The sequence below is a fragment of the Erpetoichthys calabaricus genome, chromosome 11 (genome assembly GCF_900747795.2).
Source record: "Erpetoichthys calabaricus chromosome 11, fErpCal1.3, whole genome shotgun sequence".
Lineage (NCBI taxonomy): Eukaryota > Metazoa > Chordata > Cladistia > Polypteriformes > Polypteridae > Erpetoichthys > Erpetoichthys calabaricus.
Genome location: NC_041404.2, coordinates 91441782 through 91465902, shown reverse-complemented (window position 1 = coordinate 91465902; position 24121 = coordinate 91441782). Strand labels below are relative to the sequence as shown.

Here is a 24121-nt window from a genome sequence, read left to right as displayed (position 1 = left end):
GGAATTAAAAAGTATCCAGAAAAACAGAATGGGAAAGTAAAAACACCTCAAAAAATGATGGATGGTGTCACTTCAAATTAAGTGTAGTCCTTAAAATAATAAAACAATTAAAAAAGCATCCAAAATGGATAAGTAAGGCATTATGAAAAAGGCAAAACTTAAAAGATCATTACATAAGAAAATTAACAGCCAAATAATTCTGATTTAGAGGAATATGGGACACTACAGCAAGAAATTAAAAAAGCGTTTGAAACTCAAAAGAGAAGCCAAAAAAAAAATTCTAGTAAAGCCCAAACAAACAGCAAGCAATTTTTTGAGCACTACTCCAGTAAAAAGATAATCAAATTCAACTTATGAATGGAGAAATAGTTGAAAATAAGAAGGACATAGAAAATAAACTAAAAAAATATTTTATCCAGGTGTTTGTAAAGGAGAAAACCAATGGAGAAGGAGAAACTGTACAACTGAAAACAAACTCTTCAAGTTCCTAGATTTTAAAATGGAAAAGTCAAATGTGTTTCAAACCCTCCATATGTTGAAGACTTAATTAAACCCATGGATCTGCTGGGACTTTGCCAACTGAATTGAAATAAATGAAAGACATAATTTATAAACCCTTATTAGGCATGTTTGAGCAGTCACTTGAGAAAAGAGAAGTTCTGGAAGAGTTGTCTGTTCTTGGACTGTTACTTCTTCTGATTTATATTCATGACATGAAAGTGACATCAAGTATAAATCTAAGCATATAAATGTGCAGAGAGCTGGAATATCATATCATTTCATGTGTTCTGCGTAGCAATCACTGCCTGCCACAGCTGTCAGTGCAGAAGGAAGCCCCAGAAGCACGTAACGATTAACAAGTGGCACTGAAGATGGTATGTAGGACCTTTAAAATGTATTGCGTCATTGCAATGGGGATTATGTGATGCTTGTATTGTCTATGTGAGAACTAGATGTAGAAAAGCACTACAAATATATTTACATATCAGCATTTAAGTTTGATGATTTGCTTCACCGCATCGAACCATTCATCAAACATCGAAGCACACACATCAATCCTGGAAGATCTGTAAAGCGGCTTGCTGTCACATGTTGACAGTAAACAGAGACTCTGATGTCACATTCCAACTTGAACACACTGCCCCCCCTGATTTTTTGCTGGTGCTGCGACTTGGGCACACGTCGCATTAATGTCCAAGGACATGCTCTGGGGACATGTCAAATGACTGCTGGGAACATGTGGCAGCCATGATGCATGCGCGTATGCGTTCTGAGCGTGAAATATACACCGGCCCTAAGGATGAATCACATACTCATGGACGCCAGTGGAAATTAAGGAAAGAACATTTAAGACTGAAAACAGGAAGCACACCTTTATGCATATAGTTGTGGGAATCTGAAATGAGCTACTGAGTACATAAGGCTGAAGGAGAAACCTTGACAGCCTTTAAGAAGTACCTGGATGATATCATTAGCCAAACAAATGAGCTTAATGGACTGAATGGTCTCTACTTGTTTATAACATTTCTTATGTTCTAATATAGAAACATGACTGAAGCATTAGTCGCTTAGTACTGACAGAATGTGAGGCAATAGCCTAAAATGAAATTAGATTCTGTATGTTTGTATTCTTATGCAATGATTCAAAGACACCTAACAAAAAAATTAAAACACAAATGTGTATAACTTTGAGTCTCTCATTTACCCACAAATAAACCACTGACTAACCTTTTAATTTTAATTATGACCTCTATTACAGCTGCCATTTTTATCCACCCAGTCCTACTCCACTTTTAATCACCTTTGGATTGGTGTCCTTATTTCCATACTCTTCTCACACATGTACAGCTCCTTAACCTCACACGTCTTTAGGGAAACATGATGAAGGCTTAATAGGTAACTGTTTTCAACTTTTTGTACAATTTTCAACATTTAATTAACTTGTCCATTTTTTTCATTTCATAAAAGAGTGTGATTAAGAAAAACAAACTTATAGAACAGAGTGCCTTGTGAAAACCTTAAATTCAAGATATAAAATGTTATGTAACTATTAGTTGCCAATACCAGAAAGAAAAACATCTTTAAGAAATACAGAGCCTTTATTACTCCAAAATTTGTATTTCCTTCATTTTACTTTACAGACCAACTCTTCTGCAGTGACCTTCTTGACAATCTGTTCATTGTACTTTGAGCATAACAAAAGCCTTCCTTCAACTCACCTGCTCCAGGGAAGTCATCCTGGGGACTTTCCTGTAATTCGTCTTTGCATGACTCTTGTGAACTCTGTCGTGACTCCTCACTTTGACAGATGTGATACACCTTGTGGGGATCCACAGAGTCATTGCTTAGATCCTTCACTACTTTAAAGTGTGTTTTCCTGTTCAGAGCACAGCGGAAGTTTCGTTTCCAAACTGTTGGATCTGGTGAGTCGGTTTTTTCCTTGTACCGACCACTTGCTATTGCCCATGCCTAGCGAAGATGGAAAAATAAACACATACATTTATAGTATATACAGCATATAACAGAAAGAAACCTATCTATATACACACTGTATATATATTCACTGCACCCAAGCTAGATACCACCTAAGTGTTAAATAACAACACGGCAAGCCTATAGGGTGTGCCCTTAGGTGAAACAAATGTGACAGCTGAAAATGAAGCTGATTAAAGGTTATGGAAAGATATTAGCAAAATCATGTGCACTGGTTTTCAGAGATAACATTACTTATGATAATTTGACAAAAGCCACTTTATATAAAGAACATGACTGAATGACAAAGAGAATGATATTTTTAATTTATTTTTTAATGTGTACACATATATCTTTTAAAAGCATACTGACGCATGTAAAAGTGATTAAATGCCTCTTAATAACCCAAACTCAGATGAAGACATGGCTTTAGCCTGTATTAGGCAGATGATGACTGTGATTAGGCTCTGCCAGAAGTGCTTTTACTTGAGTCTCTAAAAATATAAATTTGCTGTCTTTTTAAATGTGGCACTGGAAAACTGTGCCATATGCTACTGTTTTATGTTTTGTTTTGTTTCTGTAAGGATTTAACAGAAAGGTTCACCAGCTACAATTAAGTAATGTGTGGATCCCACCATTTAGTCGGGGATTCATTAGCACTGTTAAATGTGGTACGGTAAAGCCACCTTAGTTTTGTTTCTTATAGAATCACACAGTAACAGTAGAGACCAATAAAAACCTACAATTAAATGTCAATGACAACACAGTGGACAACCTAAAAAGCATTAAATCAGATATTAGGATTACTCAATCTCTCCTTTCCTATGCATTTTTCTAAAAACATCCCCACCTTACCTTGTATTTAAATAATATGATGGAAATAAAAGAGGTATCCTTACTAAAGTTATTCATTCAAACAATGTGCACTATTGCCTGTGTCTAGCCTGGTCCAGTCACTTCCATTTTTGATGTTTAGTGTTAATGAACTTTTGCATTCTTCTAATGTTTTCGGAATACTGATTTCAGTCCTTTGTACGACTGCCTGTGCTTCAACCTCCTGTTTTTGTCTTTGATCACTCCTTTAATCACAGATATTATGGCGCAACTTCATTTGTTTTACCTGCCTGATTGTCCAAATTTGCCTCTCAGTCCCCAACTCTGAAAAGCATGCTGCCACCATCATGCTTCATTATTGGAATGATATTTGTACTTGGTTTCCTGAAGACATCACACAATCTCAGTTTCACCAGATCTTGTTTATTCCCAGTCTGAGAATCCTTTAGGTGCCTTTTTGCAAATTCCAAGTGGGTTTCCCTGTGTCTTTTACAGAGAAGTTGGTTCTGTCTAGCCACTCCGTCATAAAACCCAGATCGGTGGAGCGTTATAGTGATGGTTTTCTTTCTGGAAGTTTCTCCCATCTCCACACAGGTTCTCTGGAGCTCAGCCAGAATAACCATTGGGTTCTTTGTCACCTCTCCAACCATGGTCCTCCTCCCACAATTGCTCAGTTTGTCTAGAAGGCCAGCTCTAGGAAAACTCATGGTGGGTCCAAACATTTTCCATTTAATTAAGAATTATAAAGGCAACTGTGCCTTGAAGAAATTTCAGTGTTACAGAATTCTCTGTGGCCTTCCCCGCATCTGTGCCTCAACACAATCCTATCTCTAAGTTCCTAAACTCTTCAGGCAATTCTATTGACCTCAAGGCTTGTTATTTCTGATACACATTGTCAACTGTATGACCTTCTATAGACATGTGAGGGTTTTTCCTAAGTATGACCAATCAACTGAATTGACCAGAGGTGGATTCCAAATAAGGAAACATCTCAGTGATGATCAAGAGAATTGGATACACCACTTCAAGTGTCATGACCAAGGGTTTGACTAGTTGTGTCAAAGTGATATTACAATTTTTTATTTTTAATAAATTTCCAAAAGTTCCTAAATTCCTGTTTTCACTTTGTCATTCTGTGGTATTGAGTGTTGCTTGATATGGGGGAAAAATTAAGTAAAATGATTTTAGCATAATCCTCCAACATTACAAGATATGAAAAAATTGAAGGGTTTAGAATACTTTATGAATCCACAGCAAATGTGTTTAATAATTCATCCATTCTCTTTAACTTTTCCAATTATAATCAACTTTACATCCACCCTTCTATTTTCTAAATCATTTTATTCATAGTTAGTGTTTAACTCTATCAAAGCAGTTATGGGCCAGGCTAGACGCAGTTAAGCAACAATGTGCCTTTTATTTATTATTTTATGTATGAAACATAATAATTTAAAATGGAGCAGTATGGTAGCCCAGTAGATTGTGCTACATGCATCTCAGACTAGATATATACATGTGTTTTCTTTGAGTACTATGGTTCCCCTCATCTCTCACCAAGGACATGTAGATTACGTTGATTAGTGGTTCTAAACTGGTCCTGCATAAGTGAAAGGGCTTGTCAATTAACAGTTACTCTTGTCCAGGGTTGGATAATTAATGACATACAATGCTGCTGAGACAGGATCTCACTCTCCGTAAACCAGAAATAAATTAAGTGGGTTTACGAAATTAGAGTTAAAACAGCACTGGGCAAAAGACAGTAAACAGCCCTGGACAGAGCCACCAACTCATCACAGGGCTTACTCACACATAATCCCACACTCACACTGAGCTAGTTAGGAATCACATGTTAACCTACCCTGCCTATCCTTGAAGATGTGGGAGGACAAGTTAAAGTACTTGAAGGAAGTGGCAGGTGGTGAGAAAAAATTGAGTGGAGGTGCAGTTTTTGGGTGGACAAACTGAATCAGCACTTATTATATAGTGCCTTTCACATCTATCTACCTACAGCATTATATAGTGCCTTTTACATCTGTCTTTCTATCTAGTCATTCCACATGCTCTCATGGGCCTCATCATATGGCCAGGGCACATCTTGGCCTGTCCAGTACTAGACCCATAGAACAAATCCAGGCTAAAATGTATTATTCCCTTTCCACCGTGCTGCCTAATCTAATGCCAGCTTTCCCATTTCTACTGTGCTCCAAAACTTCGGTCTGTGACATTCACAGTCCCCTTATTCCTCCCATAACTTTCCCTATAGATGTAGAAAGGAACAAGTGCACCTGCCACCAAAATTTTACACTACACCTGTCTCTAAATTGCCTAATCCTCTGCCAACTGACCCAGTTCACCATTCTACCAAAACCCACACCATAATGTCTACACCCCCACCTCCATAATCTTCCAATGTGCACTTCCATCTGTCCTAGAGTATCCATAGCATAAGTCCTATCCAAATCTTATTCTGCATCTTCTAAAAGAACACCCAGTCATTGGCCATTTCCTCTGTATTCCATAAATCCACATCATACAATCACTAGACCTCTGATTTTTCTCAAATCTTGCATCCCAGTATATTAGTTACCACACCCACAGAGTCATTTCCACCCTGATTTTATTCTACAGTTGCTGCCAGTCTGCCAAGTTCTATGCAAGTTTGCCAGGCTTACCTCACCTGAGCACAAATTCATGTTGTAAGATCCACCCACATCTTAAAACATAACTCACCCCGTACCTGTCAATCAGGATACCTATATTTCCTTGCACATAAATTTTGCCCTGTTTTCCTTCTGGCCTGAAAATCTGTCAATTACTTTATGATTAAATGTAGTCATTTCACTAGGTCTACCAAAAAATAGCTTCATACTGTTGTCTAGATCTGTGTTTCCCAACCTTTTTTTGTAGTGGTACACTTTTTGTAACCAAAATCATCCCAAGGCACACCACTATCTTACTAACCACAAGCACATTACATCTGATACATATGCTCAACTGCCAAAAGGGGCGGGACTACCCAAGAAGCCAGTAAAAAAGCAGCTCTGAGATCAGTGTTTGCAGACATTGCGCTTAGTGAGCACTTTAGTGGCATCTCTAAGCTGCTTCACCCTTTTCCCTAGCACTCTCTGCCTCAGAAGAAACTCGTATGTCTACTATCCACCAGTGTTGTGAGGCTCACTGGCAACCAATACACCTAGGGCATATAGCCTCTAGCAGCCTGGAGATGTGTCTGAAGTACTCAAAGTGCTGCGTCTGCAACATAATGATCACAGAGCTGATCTTATACCAGCTTCTCCAGGTAGTCCTGTTCTCCTCAGGTTGTCCCTCTCAGGTTCAGACCCAAGTGAGCTACACTATTATTTCCATGGCACACCTGAGTAGCTCTCACGGTGAACCACTGTGCCGCAGCACACTGGCTGAGAAACACTGGTCTAGATGACTGTGGCTACTTTCATGCTGCTTGAGTTTTTCAAAAAGATGTTTTAGGTCTCGTACTCCCATCATTGTCCACAATGGTTCGACACTTTGAAACAGCAAACAGGAAAAGCAAAAAAAGGCATTACTTACACCATATCCAGTCAGCTGACTCCATGTGTCATAACAAGAGCGGAAAAAGTCTGTATGTAAGCTTATTCTCAATCACTTGCCTACTGCTGAATTCTTAAGTCAGGTCGGTCCAGTCCAAGCACCTTTATCTTCTCTTTTTCTTCAACTGAACGATTTATTAAGGGGTATTTTAAGCAAAGGGGTAACTGAATTTTCTCTGATTTCTGAAAGTGGTTCGTCATGTGATGGGTCAGCGCATGCTCCCAACCACTCCCTCAAGTTCCACTTGAAGTTGCCATCTCACTAAAGTCACGCTCACACATCTGTAGTTACATTAATGGCTGGTGTGAACTGTAAACCATTGACATAAACATGAAATAGTACGTCAATGACTGTCCAATCACATTAGATAGAGTAACCTAAAACAATACTAATTCACTGGCAATAAATGTGGGAGTGTCCAGGGCGCTGACATCTTCCAAGACGCCTTCCAGTACAGCAAATGAAAAACCTTTAAATTAATTCAACGAATACAAATTTCTTGGCAATGTCACTACTGCCGAAAATGCCTCCCATGTCTCAGTAAAAACAAAAAGTCGAGTAACTACATTGGTGACCTCTGTTAGTGCACTCACAGGGCAGGAGGAACATACAGTACTGCTAACTCATGCTGAAGCAGCTGGCAGATATTAAAGAAGCAAAGCTAAAGGTACAGCTAAAAGCTAAAATAGATCAGCTGACTTTAGAGGCCGCAATCACAGAATCCAACACAAACCTGAGAGCTCTTAAAGGGCACAGTCAAGTTCAAAGTTATCCAAATCCCTCCAATGCTCCTGAACAACCAATATTTCAGAATTATCAAAATTCTTACAATGCTCCTGAAAAACTAGTTGAGTGGAATGAATTTGGTGTTCCAACAGAGCCATAGGGTGCAAGCTGCAGTAGTTCTTTGCACACTAATAAAAGTAAATATGGACTTCAACATAAACTTCGTCAAGATCAAGAGCTCACATAATGAACAGTAAAATAAAGCACATGTACCCTACAGAAATATTAGTGTTTGAAGGCAACCCAATGGCCTATGCAAGCAATGCTTATTACAGCATTTGAGCATGCTGTGGCAGATGTGGTGGAAAACGCTCGAGATAAACTAGATTTCTTAGTGCAATTTACCAAGGGTTCACCTCATGAAATTCTTAAAAGCCATACATACCTGTCACCTGAAGGAGGTTACAAAAATGCCAATAAAAGCGGCTTGAGAGCTATCGAGGAAACCAGCTACTGATAGCCAATGCATACCTAGAAAAGCAATGAAGTGGCCGCAAAGTTAAAGGATGGAGCAGGTCTGAGAGACTAGGCTATATGCACACTGCCTTCACACAGCTGGCTGAGATTTCACTGAAAGTATATCAGCACCACCGTGTGCATATAGTCTATTTGGGAGAGAACAGTGCAAACATTTGTATTATACTCTCAAAGCTTCCCTACCAGCTACGAAACAAGCGAAAACAGCCTGTGATATAGAGGAAAATATAGACAGAAGCACACAACTTGCTGATGTAGTTCACTTTCTAGAATGTGAAGCTAAGAGATTTTTGCATCCCATGCACTGTACAGCCAATGAAAGCCATACAGTAATCCTTCCTCGATCGCAGGGGTTGCATTCCAGAAACCCCGCGAAAGGTGAAAATCCGCGAAGTAAAAACCATATGTTCATATGGTTATTTTTATATATTTTAAGCCCTTATAAACTCTCCCACACTCTTATAAACATTTCCCGCACAATTATACAGCACAAACCCTTTGTATTCGCTTAGATATTAGGTAAGATTCATTGAAATTATGTATGTAAACAAACTGTTTATATACAGTAAAACCTAAATATTATTTTATAGATATCGAGCGTCTCCGATATCACATATGTTACAGCCATTACGACAGACAGGCCACCAGCAATAAATATGTACAATGCAAGAAAAATTGTATACAGTAAAATGTGTGTACAGTGACACTAAACTATGTACATGTAATAAGTACTGAACGTAGAAAATTAATTATGTTACTCACCAACAATGACACGGCGACTTGTCCGATAACAATGAGTTTAATTTTACTGCACAACAAAGGAGAGCATTACAGCTCTTCTAAAGGAGCCTCTTCAGGCGACTGTGTAGCACCGCAGTTGTTCTTCTTCCGTCAGTCTTCAATCCAAATCCCTAAAGCAGATTCCTTCCAGACTACCGCCTTATTACATTCACTTACAACTCGTTTTGCGCCCTGGTTAAAGGACACTGCGGCCATAGATCTTATATTCTTTTCCTCCTTTTTAAATAAAAAAGAATCGTGGACTCATTGATTCCGTAATGGCGTCCTGCAGCGGTGTAGCTGTTCCCTTCCTTCAACATATCCAAAAATTTTTCCTTTTCGGAAATCGTTAGCATCTTCCGTTGGCGCTTGGGCACGGCCCCTGAAGCAGTAGCAGGAGCACGTTGAGGCTGAATGAGCAAGACGAGACTTCCTGGTTAACACAGCGGAATCGAATTCTGTGCTCCGTCGCGGAGCCAATCAGCACACAGGAACTTAACTGTGTGCTCTGATTGGGTAGCTTCTCAGCCATCCGCCAATAGCGTCCCTTGTATGAAATCAACTGGGCAAACCAACTGAGGAAGCATGTACCAGAAGTAAAAAGACCCATTGTCCACAGAATCCCGCGAAGCAGCGAAAAATTTGCGTTATATATTTAGATATGCTTACATATAAAATCCGAGATAGAGTGAAGCCGCGAAAGTCGAAGCGCGATATAGCGAGGGATTACTGTATACCTAAAAGGAAAAAAAGTCTGACAAAGGGAAGCTTCCCCTGAAAAGTGGCCAGAGAAGAAGCAATTTTGCTACAAATATTACAATTGCAGCTGAAAAGACAACTCGGTTAAAAGTGCAACAACGGCTGTTTTTGCATTTGGTAAGCCCTGCCTGTTTTGCAATGAAAGTCACACCCTTGTTGAATACAGTAAGATCAAGAAACTAAAAAATGAATGTAGGATTGAAATCTAAAGGTTTATGCTTTAGGTGCTTTAAAAAAGGACATCTTAGTAAAGACTGTGTTGAAAAAATTAAATTTCAAATATGCTCTCCATTACATCCAGACATCCTGCATATCAGTAAAGAAATTAAAGTTTCATCCACTAAAAAAGAGGATATCAATACTGAAAATAAGGATATCTCCTGCTCATATGTCCCTGTGGAATCAGAGACGTGCACTGCTACACAGGGCCGGTAATGAGTATGTCCTAGCGGTGGTCCTAGTCAAAGTTAAGTGTAAGATGAGTGAAAGGTACTGCAAAAACATATGCCCTTACAGACTCTGACAGTACAGCAACATTCTACACAGAAGAGCAATTAAATCTTCCTGAAAATGAGCTCAGGTTCATATAAGCACAGTGGAAAGGGAGAAGGTCAATAGACAGAAACTAGTAAAATGTTCTGTCCTATCAGAATTTCATGTTTGTTGAGTTGAACAAAATATATTAATCAAATTGCCAGAGATTTACACACTGAACTTTATCCCAGTGAAAAAAAGATTCAACATCCCAATGCAAGAGGATATTGCAAGATGGTCTTACCTCAAAGATGCGACTCTACCACAGATAAAAGCAGAAGTGGGCTTGTTAATAGGTACAAATGTCCCTGAAGCCATGGAGTCATGGCAAGTCATACACAACAGAGGTGAAGGTCCTTATGCTGTGAAGACGGCTCTTCAATGGATATGTCAATGGTCTGCCAAAGGGGTCAGATAATTAAAGATTGCAAAGATATACAGTCAATCGTGTCTCAATAATGGAAATAGAACAAATGTTGCTCCTGCAATATAATACAGACTTTCCAGAGCGCAGCTAGGAGAAGAGAAAGAAAATGTCACAGGAAGACATTAAGTTCATGGGCATAGTCTCAGAGTCTGCAAAATTAATGGATGGACACTATTGTATGAACCTGCCTTTGAAAGATGAGACACTTAAAATGTCAAAAAATCGTTGCACTGCAGAACAGTGTGCCATTGGCCTCAAGAGAAAAATGTAAATGAGCCTAACATTCCATGAGTATTACATTAATGGCAGATATCAAATCAATGTTTTACCAAATAAAGGTCCAGATGAAGATAACTGATCTTCTTCATTTCCTATGGTGGCTGGAAGGGAATATGAATGACGGACTAGAGGAATACAAAATGACAATACATTTTTTTGGTGCTACTTCTTCACCCAGTTGTGGTTTTTATGCTTATGAAGAACAGTTGAGGATACAAGAAGTACAGCTTCTGAAGAAGTAATTAATATTGTGCTTCACAATTGCTATGTTTATGACTGTCTAAAGTCAGTTGCTACAGAAGAACAAGTTATAAAATTAGTCAAAGATCTTCAAGCCCTGTGTTTCAAAGGAGGATTTCACCTGACCAAATTGGTGAGTAACAACAGAACAGTCTTGTTGTTCATACCTGAAGAAGACAGAGCTACTGTACAAAAGGACTTAGGCTTAAGCCATGATTTGTTACCAATAGAGAGAGCCATAGGTGTTCAATGGTGCACACAAACTGACAGTTTCAGGTTCCACATAAACTCACAAGATAAGCATGCTACAAGACGTGGTACTTGATCAGTTGTCAGTTCAGTATATGATCCACTTGGATTTTTAGCACAAGTTAAATTGTCTTCTAAACTTGGCTTAAGGGACCTGTGTAAGAATAAGCATGGATGGAATAAAGAAGTGAAAGTTAAATATGTCCAGCAATGGAGAAAATGGATAGACAATTTGCAGCTACTTGTGGATTACAGTGTAAGCAGATGCATTAAACCAACAGGATTTGGATACATACAATAAAGTCTGCACAAATGCATAATTTTGAAGATGCTTCTGATGATAGATGTGGCACTGCTTCTTAGCTTCTCCAAACTAACAAAGAATATAAGAGACACATAAGAACATAAGGGAGCACTCTCAGCCCCCACAATGGAGCAGATGAAGCATCAAGAAGATCGACCATAGGAAGCTTCATTAATAGTAATACATGGATTCAAGGCCAAAGCTACCCACTAAAACCAGAACAGGAATGGCCAAAGAGACCTAATGAAGGGAATTTGCTAATTAAAGATGACCAACAAATAAAAGACTGTGTATAAACTCAACAAATGTGGAAGTAAAAACTGAAACCATAAAAGAACTTACAGACTACTACACAATGTGGCTAAATTTGAAGAAAGCTGTGGCATGGTTTCTTAGATTCAAAAAAGTGCTACTACACTTGAACGATGAAAGAAAGGCATTCCAGTATATGATCAGTCAATCTGAATACAACCTAGAAAGACAAAAACACTAATCACAGAATATATGAAGGAATATACATCAACAATGAAGTTAAAGCCACTTTCTTTAGAAGACTTGTCGAAAGATGAAACAGAGTTTAATCACCTCAGTCAATTGCAAGCTTATCCAAAAGAGATTAAAGCTTTTCAGACAAATCACTATTTAAAGAAAAATAGCCAAATCTACAAACTTGACCCAATCCTGCAAAGTGGAATTCTAAAAATCTGCTATGCCAGAAGAAGCTAAACACCCCACAATTCATCACAAGAATTCACATGTTGCTTCTCTTATTTATATAATGAATAACATGGCTTATTTATATACATCCATAAAGAAAATTGACATTGTAGACAAAACTATATGCTAGTACAGCTGCATCAAAAATATTGGATCCCTCAAGCTAGCTCATCTTTAAGTAAAATCATTTCAAAGTGTACAAAATACAGAAGATACAATGTGAAAGCAGATGAGCAAAAAATGGCACAGTTGCCAGATGATCGTCTACTCCCTGACCAGCCCCCTTTCACCAATGTTGGAGTCGATTATTTTGGACATTTTCAAGTAAAAAGAGGATGAAACTTAGTCAATAGTTACAGAGTACTTTTCACTTGCTTAACAATAAGAGCTGTACACACAGAGAACACATATAGCTTGGACCCTGATTCTTGTATCAATGTCATACGCAAATTCATTTGCAGAAGAGAACAAATTAAAAGTATGCTCTCAGATAATGGAACAAACATAATTAGAGCAGAAAGAGAACTACGAGAAGCATTTAAAAACCTTGACCAAGAAAAAATTTGCAACGCCATGAAGAAATCAAATGGATGTTTAATCCACCATCAGCCTCTCATCAAGGCAACGTGTGGGAAAGAAATTAGAAGCATAAGAAAAGTCCTAAACTCAGAACTTAACCAACAGACATTAGACAATGAAAATCTTCAAACAGTGATATATGAAGCAGAATCCATCATCAACAACAGACCCCTTACCAAGGTATCAGGTGATCTGAATGACTTGGAGGCACTGACACTCAATCAACTACTCAACCAACCACACCACCAGGACTTTTGTCTAAAAATGACCAGTATATTCGAAGACGCTGGAAATAAGTACAATACATGGCTGATTTGTTTTGGAAAAGATGGTTTAAAATGTATTTATGAATACTTCAAGAACGTCAAAAATGGCTTATACCAAGAAGAAGGTTTTTTTATATTTTATTTGATTAAAATCAAAAAACATTCCATATATACAAGTCAAGTTTAACAAAACTGGTTTGAAACAAATCTACCCCCACCCATGAGAAAGACAGCTAGGTCAGCAGAGTAGCACTTTAATAGTAGTAAAAATATGTAAATAAATAAATGAATAAAAATAGATAGATTAGAAAAAGAAGGGAGAGAATCCACTTCCTCAGTTTAAATGCTTATTCTAAAATGTTATTTATCAGATCCTGCCAGGTTTTGAAAAAGTTTTGTACAGATCCTCTAAGTGAGAATTAGATTTTTTCCAATTTTAGATAATATATAACATCAGTTATCCACTGACTTAAAAGAGGTGAGTTAGGATTCTTCCAGCTGAGCAAGATAAGTCTATGTGCCAATAGTGTAGTAAAGGCAATTATAATTTCTTTGTCCTTCTCCACTTTAAGCCCATCTGGAAGTACCCCAAACACAGCTGCTAGTGGATTAAGAGGGATTGTGATGCCCAGGCTGTCTAACAGGCATTTAAAAGTTTTTGTCCAAAATGACGTTTTGAACCGGGGGACATTGTTTTAATAGTAGATTATGCTGAACACCACAATTCTTGGGTAATGGGTCGAGTCCTCAAGACAATGCCAGATGCCAAAGGTGCAGTCAGAAGAGTTTGTGTGTAGACTAAAAACAGCACACTTGGACAGACCTGTAAGCAAACTTTGATCCAAGAAACAGCAATGAACTAGAATGATAAATCTTAAAGTTTGTGTGCTTAAATTGTATTTGAGCTTTTACAATTACATTTAAGGTTTCAATCAAGTGTTCATGAATATGTTAAAACTCTTTCCAAAGTAGTAGTGTGATAATTGATTCTACTTTTAGCATAAACAATTTGGGGCCGGATATGTAAGAGCCATTTGTTAGTTAGTAAGGTTATGTTAAATTGATAGAAGTATTTTCTTGGATATGTTAAAATGTTTGCCTTTATATTAGTGCATAGTCAATGGGAGGTTCTATTTTAACCCCCATGAGCTAAACTATAAGTTGAATAGTCTCATTATTTCTTGTTCCTCTGACAACAGATTAGTCCCAGTTTATGATGTGCCTTGCAGTAGGTATGGCAAACAGTTTCATACCGTACCGGACGTACTTCCAGAACGTATTGAATGTATTAAGTGAAACCTATGTAAGTTTGCCATAGTGAAATAACACAACTTTCATGTATTTTGTAGAGAATAAACCATTTTTCTTTTTTTGACTTTTATTTGGCATGTGTAATATTTTTTTTCTGAATTTCTGTGATCTATTCCTTTTTAAATTTTCACTAAACTCTTAAAACAAACTTTATTGGACTGAGAAATTTCATTTGTTACGTGTTTGACACTCTTGCTGGATCCTACCTTGCTAACTCAGTAGCTACTTGATTTTTCTTAACCTGGAAAAAACGCAACTACAGGCAGCCTCAGGTCACCTGCTTCCCAAAAGATCAAAAAATTGCATACACTCTCATTTACAGTGCATCTGGAAAGTATTCACAGCGCATCACTTTTTCAACATTTTGTTATGTTACAGCCTTATTCCAAAATAGATTAAATTCATTTTTTTCCTCAGAATTCTACACATAACACCCCATAATGACAACATGAAAAAAGTTTACTTGAGGTTTTTGCAAATTTATTAAAAATAAAAGAACTGAGAAATCACATATACATAAGTATTCACAGCCTTTGCTCAATACTTTGTCGATGCACCTCTGGCAGCAATTACAGCCTCAAGTCTTGTTGAATATGATGCCACAAGCTTGACACACCTATCCTTGGCCAGTTTCGCCCATTCCTCTTTGCAGCACCTCTCAAGCTCCATCAGGTTGGATGGGAAGCGTCGGTGCACAGCCATTTTAAGATCTTTCCAGAGATGTTCAATCAGATTCAAGTCTGGGCTCTGGCTGGGCCACTCAAGGACATTCACAGAGTTATCCTGGCGCCACTCCTTTGATATCTTGGCTGTGTGCGTAGGGTCGTTGTCCTGTTGAAAGATGAACCGTCACCCCAGTCTGAGGTCAAGAGCGCTCTGGAGCAGGTTTTCATCCAGGATGTCTCTGTACATTGCTGCAGTCATCTTTCCCTTTATCCTGACTAGTCTCCCAGTTCCTGCCGCTGAAAAACATCCCCACAGCATGATGCTGCCACCACCATGCTTCACTGTAGGGATGGTGCCAGGTTTCCTCCAAATGTGACACCTGGCATTCACATCAAAGAGTTCAATCTTTGTCTCATCAGACCAGAGAATTTTCCTTCTCATGGTCTGAGAGTTCTTCAGGTGCCTTTTGGCAAACTCCAGGTGGGCTGCCATGTGCCTTTTACTAAGGAGTGGCTTCCGTCTGGCCACTCTACCATACAGGCCTGATTGGTGGATTGCTACAGAGATGGTTGTCCTTCTGGAAGGTTCTCCTCTCTCCACAGAGGACCTCTGGAGCTCTAACAGAGTGACCATCGGGTTCTTGGTCACCTCCCTGACTAAGGCCCTTCTCCCCCGATCGCTCAGTTTAGATGGCCGGCCAGCTCTAGGAAGAGTCCTGGTGGTTTTGAACTTCTTCCACTTATGGATGATGGAGGCCACTGTGCTCATTGGGACCTTCAAAGGAGCAGAAATTTTTCTGTAACCTTCCCCAGATTCGTGCCTCGAGACAATCCTGTCTCGGAGGTCTAAAGACAATTCCTTTGACTTCATGCTTGGTTTGTGCTCTGACATGAACTGTCAACTGTGGGACCTTATACAGGTGCTGGTCATAAAATTAGAATATCTTGACAAAGTTGATTTATTTCAGTAATTCCATTCAAAAAGTGAAACTTGTATATTAGATTCATTCATTACACACAGAATGATGTATTTCAAATGTTTATTTCTTTTAATGTTGATGATTATAACTGACAACTAATGAAAGTCCCAAATTCAGTATCTCGGAAAATTAGAATATCAATTAAGACCAATGCAAAAAAAGGATTTTTAGAAATGTTGGCCAACTGAAAGGTATGAACATGAAAAGTATGAGCATGTACAGCACTCAATATTTAGTTGGGGCTCCTCTGGCCTGGATTACTGCAGCAATGCGGCGTGGCATGGAGTCGATCAGTCTGTGGCACTGCTCAGGTGTTATGAGAGCCCATGTTGCTCCGATAGTGGCCTTCAGCTCTTCTGAATTGTTGGGTCTGGCGTATTGCATCTTCCTCTTCACAATACCCCATAGCTTTTCTATGGGGTTAAGGTCAGGCGAGTTTGCTGGCCAATCAAGAACAGGGATACCATGGTCCTTAAACCAGGTACTGGTAGCTTTGGCACTGTGTGCAGGTGCCAGGTCCTGTTGGAAAATGAAATCTGCATCTCCATAAAGTTCATCAGCAGCAAGAAGCATGAAGTGCTCTAAAACTTCCTGGTAGACGGCTGCGTTGACCTTGGACCTCAGAAAACACAATGGACCAACACCAGCAGATGACATGGCACCCCAAACCATCACTGACTGTGGAAACGTTACACTGGACCTCAAGCAACGTGGATTCTGTGCCTCTCCTCTCTTCCTCCAGACTCTGGAACCTTGATTTCCAAAGGAAATGCAAAATTTACTTTCATCAGAGAACATAACGTTGGACCACTCAGCAGCAGTCCAAAGGCGAGACGCTTCTGACGCTGTCTCTTGTTCAAGAGTGGCTTGACACAAGGAAAGCGACAGCTGAAACTCATGTCTTGCATACGTCTGTGCGTGGTGGTTTTTGAAGCACTGACTCCAGCTGCAGTCCACTCTTTGTGAATCTCCCCCACATTTTTGAATGGGTTTTGTTTCACAATCCTCTCCAGGGTGCGGTTATCCCTATTGCTTGTACACTTTTTTCTACCACATCTTGTCCTTCCCTTCACCTCTCTATTAATGTGCTTGGACACAGAGCTCTGTGAACAGCCAGCCTCTTTAGCAATGACCTTTTGTGTCTTGCCCTCCTTGTGCAAGGTGTCAATGGTCGTCTTTTGGACAACTGTCAAGTCAGCAGTCTTCCCTATGATTGTGTAGCCTACAGAACTAGGCTGAGAGACCATTTAAAGGATTTTGCAGGTGTTTTGAGTTAATTAGCTGATTAGAGTGTGGCACCAGGTGTCTTCAATATTGAACCTTTTCACAATATTCTAATTTTCCGAGATACTGAATTTGGGACTTTCATTAGTTGTCAGTTATAATCATCAAAATTAAAAGAAATAAACATTTGAAATACATCAGTCTGTGTGTAATGAATGAATCTAATATACAAGTTTCACTTTTTGAATGAAATTACTGAAATAAATCAACTTTGTCATGATATTCTAATTTTATGACCAGCACCTGTATAGACAGGTGTGTACCTTTCCAAATCATGTCCAATCAACTGAATTTACCACAGGTGGACTCCAATTAAGCTGCAGAAACATCTCAAGGATGATCAGGGGAAACAGGATGCACCTGAGCTCAATTTCGAGCTTCACGGCAAAGGCTGTGAATTCTTATGTACATGTGCTTTCTCAATTTTTTTATTTTTAATAAATCTGCAAAAACCTCAAGTAAACTTTTTTCACATTGTCATTATGGGGCGTTGTGTGTAGAATTCTGAGGAAAAAAATGAATTTAATCCATTTTGGAATAAGGCTGTAACATAACAAAATGTGGAAAAAGTGATGCGCTGTGAGTACTTTCCGGATGCACTGTAGATGGCACACTTCACTCAGGAAATATAGGTATTGATAAAGAAATTAAACAAGTACAATTCGGAACCATTTTTTAATGGATGTAGACATGTGTTGACAAACGGCACATTATACAAATGAATAAATTTATTTCATGATTATTTCACATTACCTAATTAATTTTAGGAGAGTTTTTAAAATATTTGGATGGGGTAGGCATCCCAGCACCCCGAATTACAAACCACCACTGCCTGGAGGGAAACCCAAACCAGCATGGGGAGAACATACAGGCTACACATAGGTAACAACCAAGGTTGTGATTCAAACCCAGAACCACTGCACTACTATATGCCTCTCTCATTATGTTCCATCCATCCTCTTCCGCTTATCCGAGGTCAGGTCACGGGGGCAGCACCTTGAGCAGAGATGCCCAGACTTCCCTCTCCCCGGCCACTACTTCTAGCTCTTCCGGGAGAATCCCGAGGCATTCCCAGGCCAGCCGAGAGACATAGTCCCTCCAGCGTGTTCTGGGTCTTCCCCTGGGCCTCCTCCCAGTTAGACGTGCCCGGAACACCTCACCAGGGAGGCGTCCAGGAGGCATCCTGATCAGATGCCCGAGCCACCTCATCTGACTCCTCTCGATGCGGAGGAGCAGCGGCTCTACTCTGAGCCCCTCCGGGATGACTGAGCTTCTCACCCTATCTTTAAGTGAAAGCCCAGACACCCTACGGAGGAAACTCATTTCAGCCGCTTGTATTCGCGATCTCGTTCTTTCGGTCACTACCCATAACTCATGATCATAGGTGAGGGTAGGAACATAGATCGACTGGTAAATTGAGAGCTTCGCCTTGCGGCTCAGCTCCTTTTTCACCACGACAGACCAATGCAGAGCCCGCATTACTGCGGATGCCGCACCAATCCGTCTGTCGATCTCACGCTCCATTCTTCCCTCACTCGTGAACAAGATCCCGAGATACTTGAACTCCTCCACTTGGGGCAGGATCTCGCTACCAACCCTGAGAGGGCACTCCACCCTTTTCCGGCTGAGGACCATGGTCTCGGATTTGGAGGTGCTGATTCCCATCCCAGCCGCTTCACGCTCAGCTGTGAACCGATCCAGAGAGAGCTGAAGATCACGGCCTGATGAAGCAAACAGGACAACGTCATCTGCAAAAAGCAGTGACCCAATCCTGAGTCCACCAAACCGGACCACCTCAACGCCCTGGCTGCACCTAGAAATTCTGTCCATAAAAGTTATGAACAGAATTGGTGACAAAGGGCAGCCCTGGCGGAGTCCAACTCTCAATGGAAACGGATTCGACTTACTGCCGGCAATGCGGACCAAGCTCTGGCACCGATCGTACAGGGACCGAACAGCCCTTATCAGGGGGTCCGGTACCCCATACTCTCGGAGTACCCCCCATAGGATTCCCCGAGGGATACGGTCGAACGCCTTTTCCAAGTCCACAAAACACATGTAGACTGGTGGGCAAACTCCCATGCACCCTCCAGGACCCTGCTAAGGGTGTAGAGCTGGTCCACTGTTCCGCGACCAGGATGAAAACCACACTGTTCCTCCTGAATCCGAGGCTCGACTATCCGACGGACCCTCCTCTCCAGAACCCCCGAATAGACTTTTCCAGGGAGGCTGAGGAGTGTGATCCCTCTGTAGTTGGAACACACCCTCCGGTCCCCCTTCTTAAAGGAGGGTACCACCACTCCGGTCTGCCAATCCAGAGGCACTGTCCCTGATGTCCATGCGATGTTGCAGAGACATGTCAACCAAGACAGCCCTACAACATTGAGAACCTTGAGGAACTCCGGGCGTATCTCATCCACCCCCGGGGCCCTGCCACCAAGGAGTTTTTTGACCACCTCGGTGACCTCAGTCCCAGAGATGGGGGAGCCCACCTCCGAGTCCCCAGGCTCTGCTTCCTCATTGGAAGGCACATTAGTGGGATTGAGGAGGTCTTCAAAGTACTCCCCCCACCGACCCACAATGGCCCGAGTTGAGGTCAGCAGTGCACCATCCTCACCATATACAGTGTTGACACTGCACTGCTTCCCCCTCCTGAGACGCCAGACGGTGGACCAGAATCTCCTCGAAACCGTCCGAAAGTCGTTCTCCATGGCCTCCCCAAACTCCTCCCACGCCCGAGTTTTTGCCTCAGCAACCACCAAAGCCGCACCTTGCCTTTACCTACCGGTACCTATCAGCTGCCTCCAGAGTCCCACAGGACAAAAGGGTCCGGTAGGACTCCTTCTTCAGCTTGACGGCATCCCTCACCGCCGGTGTCCACCAACGGGTTCGGGGATTGCCGTCACGACAGGCACCGACCACCTTACGGCCACAGCTCCGGTCAGCCGCCTCAACAACAGAGGCACGGAACATGGCCCATTCGGACTCAATGACCCCCACCTCCCTCGGGATGTGGTCGAAGTTCTGCCGGAGGTGGGAGTTGAAGCTACTTCTGACAGGGGGCTCTGCCAGACGTTCCCAGCAGACCCTCACAACACGTTTGGGCCTACAAGGCCTGACCGGAATCCTCCCCCACCACCGAAGCCAACTCACCACCAGGTGGTGATCAGTTGACAGCTCCGCCCCTCTCTTCACCCGAGTGTCCAAGAAATGTGGCCGCAAGTCCGATGACACGACCACAAAGTCGATCATCGAACTGAGGCCTAGGGTGTCCTGGTGCCAAGTGCACATATGAACACCCCTATGCTTGAACATGGTGTTTGTTATGGACAATCCGTGACGAGCACAGAAGTCCAATAACAAAACACCACTCGGGTTCAGATCGGGTGGGGCCATTCCTCCCAATCACACCCTTCCAGGTCTCACTGTCATTGCCCATGTGAGCATTGAAGTCTCCCAGTAGTACGAGGGACTCCCCAGAAGGTATGCCCTCTAGCACCAGGGACTCCAAAAAGGGTGGGTATTCCGAACTGCTGTTCGATGCATACGCACAAACAACAGTTAGGACCCGTCCCCCCACCCGAAGGCGAAGGGAGGCTACCCTCTCATCCACCGGGGTAAACCCCAATGAACAGGCTCCAAGTCGGGGGGCAATAAGTATACCCACACCCGCTCGGTGCCTCTCACCGGGGGCAACTCCAGAATGGTAGAGAATCCAGCCCCTCTCAAGGAGATTGGTTCCAGAGTCCAAGCTGTGCGTCGAGGTGAGTCCGACTATATCTAGCCGGAACCTCTCGACCTCGCGCACTAGCTCAGGTTCCTTCCCCTTCAGAGAGGTGACATTCCACGTTCCAAGAGCCAGCTTCTGTAGCCGAGGATCGGACCACCAAGGTCCCCGCCTTCGGCCACCACCCAACTCACACTGCACCCGACCTCCTTGGCCCCTCCCATAGGTGGTGAGCCCATGGGAAGGGGGACCCACGTTGCCTCATCAGGCTGTGCCCGGCCGAGCCCCATGGGTGCAGGCCCGGCCACCAGGCGCTCGCCATCGAGCCCCACCTACAGGCCTGGCTCCAGAGGGGGGCCCCAGTAACCCACATCCGGGCAAGGGAAAACGCCGTCCAAAGTTTTCATTCATCATAGAAGGTTTGTTTAACCGCACTTTGTCTCATCCCTCACCTAGGACCAGTTTGCCTTGGGTGGCCCTACCAGGGGCATAAAGCCCCGGACAACAGAGCTCCTAGGATCATTGGGACACGCAAACCCCTCCACCGCGATAAGGTGGCGGTTAAAGGAGGAGTCTCATTATGTTTCTAAACTAAAAACATGCAGACTTGTTCTACCTATAAAATTTCACTATACACATTTCCTCAATAAGAAGATACATGCCTTGTGATTACTAAAAAAAAAAAAAAATTTTAAATTGGCATCTAACTATATCCAGCTTCCAATCATTTCAAACGTGATCAAGATATTATACACAACAGTTAAGAATACGTTTAATCTAAAAGCTTACTCCAAATCATAATTCTACATTCTAAAACAACTGTTTTAAATCACTGCTTTAGTTTAGCAGGATGATCACTGGGAAGCTAAGTTGTCTGCTCACAGTTGTGCTTGGTATGAACTCTATAATACAGTGCGTCAGCTTACAAGTCATAATCAGCATATTCATTTAATAGAGTAAGCAATGGAGATAGGAAAGAAATTTACGGGGCGGAGGGGATTTCCAAACAAAGCAGCGTACCTTAAAAATTAAACTGTCGTCTGGCAGCAGGTCTTGCCGCAGGCCATGCTTCCATGGGATTCGGAACTCGCTGTGATCCTTATTGGTCCACTCTAGCCCAGGGTACAGACCACTGTCTATCTGCTTTATCAGCCAAGGCAAAAGTAGTGGCTTCTGAGAACTCATTTCACTTCCTCGACTGAAATCTACAGAAAAATGAAGAATGCACTTTTAGAATGACTCTGGCTAACAAAAACATTGATCAGGCACCAGCGAGAGAAGGTGATGAAAATAAAAAACTCGCTTAAGTGTCACGGAACACGTCTGTCAGTGGCTGTGGACACAGACCCGCCTCTTAAACCACGATAGCAGGTGGTCTTATTTTACCGCTCGGCATTGCAATGGGATTCGTGTTTCGGTTAAAGATAAAGTAATTCGCTATTAGAAGCCAATACTTACTGCTCACCACGGAAGTATCAGGTCACCCCAATGCTTCTTTAATACCAATGTATAGATGACAAGAGACACAAAGAAGTATGGAAATCAGGCCCCGGCACTAAAGCGTTAAATTTCCAGGCCAACTGGGCCACTTCACAAACAAGATAAGTTAGCTGGATATATTCAACAGAACATCCGTTATGCACCACGATGTATGAACTTTCAAAACTTTAAACTGCTGATCTCATCGGGCGTCGTCTTCCCTCACCGGCTTCACGTCGGGTCACTAGATCCTGGCACATCCAAGAAGTGCAGAGGCAGGCTAGGAATGGGACTCACCGATAATGAGCATACAATTACTCTTCTTTTACTTTCATTTTCGCTTCTTGCAAAATGCAAAGCGCCAGGGGCAGAGCGCGTCCTGATTTCGTTGCGTGACGCCCACTGTTTTTACCCGTTCAGACGAAATACGAGCAAGGATCCGCCCATAACTTCTCCGGGCTGCTGCAATACGCTTCTCAATAGGACTGCAGGCACATCTATTTCGACACGTCACAGAGGTGGTTAAATGCCGAACGTCACCTCTCGCTATGCCTCCTGCTTGCCCACTTTCGGCGACTCGAGTGCAAGGCATGTCTTATTTTTTCGGTAGGGTGTTTCATTTTAAAACACTGACACTATCACAATTACGGTACGTTACATAGTAACTAAGAATTTTCAACGTAATGGTGGGGTGGAGACCACAACAATATACTAGTAAGCCATAGAATCTAGTACAGTAGATTAGATTCTTTTTCCACTTGGTTCAGTAAAACGAAAAACTTCTACTCCTTTTTATATACCGATATGTATGACATATTTTGCGTCTTTCGATTTGGTCATATCAATTTCTTTAAGAAATATTTAGTTTTGGTCTTAGCTTATCCCGGGTCCTCCCTGCGTGGAGTTTGCATGTTCTCCCCGTGTCTGCGTGGGTTTCCTCCGGGCACTCCGGTTTCCTCCCACATTCCAAAGACATGCAGGTTAGGTGGATTGGCGATTCTAAATTGGCCCTAGTGTGTGCTTGGTGTGTGGGTGTGTTTGTGTGTGTCCTGCGGTGGGTTGGCACCCTGCCCAGGATTGTTTCCTGCCTTGTGCCCTGTGTTGGCTGGGATTGGCTCCAGTAGACCCCCGTGACCCTGTGTTCGGATTCAGCGGGTTGGAAAATGGATGAATGGATGGATGGATGGTCTTAGCTTATGGAAATCTGAGTGGCTAGGTGAGCTTTATGTGCAATATGTTTATTTCTTTGTTCTCTGTTCATCACTATCTATTTTTTCTTCACTTTGACATTCTTCTTCTTCCTTCGGCTCCTCCCGTTAGGGGTCGCCGCAGGGGATCATCTTTTTCCATACTATCCTGTCCTCTGCATTTTGCACTGTTACAC

The 24121-nt window shown here is 41.8% G+C and overlaps 1 protein-coding gene across 3 annotated transcripts in view; it reads right to left on the bottom strand.

Moving 5' to 3' along the window:
* The window catches only part of irf3 (interferon regulatory factor 3), a 58434-nt gene extending 35260 nt beyond the window's left edge, over positions 1-23174 (bottom strand). For 2 of the 3 annotated variants that reach the window (XM_051933711.1, XM_051933712.1), the window contains exons 1-3: positions 22717-23174; positions 22279-22463; positions 2220-2469 (exon numbers count right to left, since the gene is read on the bottom strand). In XM_051933711.1, coding sequence (XP_051789671.1) covers positions 2220-2469; positions 22279-22443 — 415 coding nt within the window. In that variant the 5' untranslated portion in view covers positions 22444-22463; positions 22717-23174. The remainder of the gene's footprint in view (positions 1-2219; positions 2470-22278; positions 22464-22716) is intronic. The other variant, XM_051933710.1, reaches the window with a different exon arrangement.
* Positions 23175-24121: the final 947 nt, after the last annotated feature.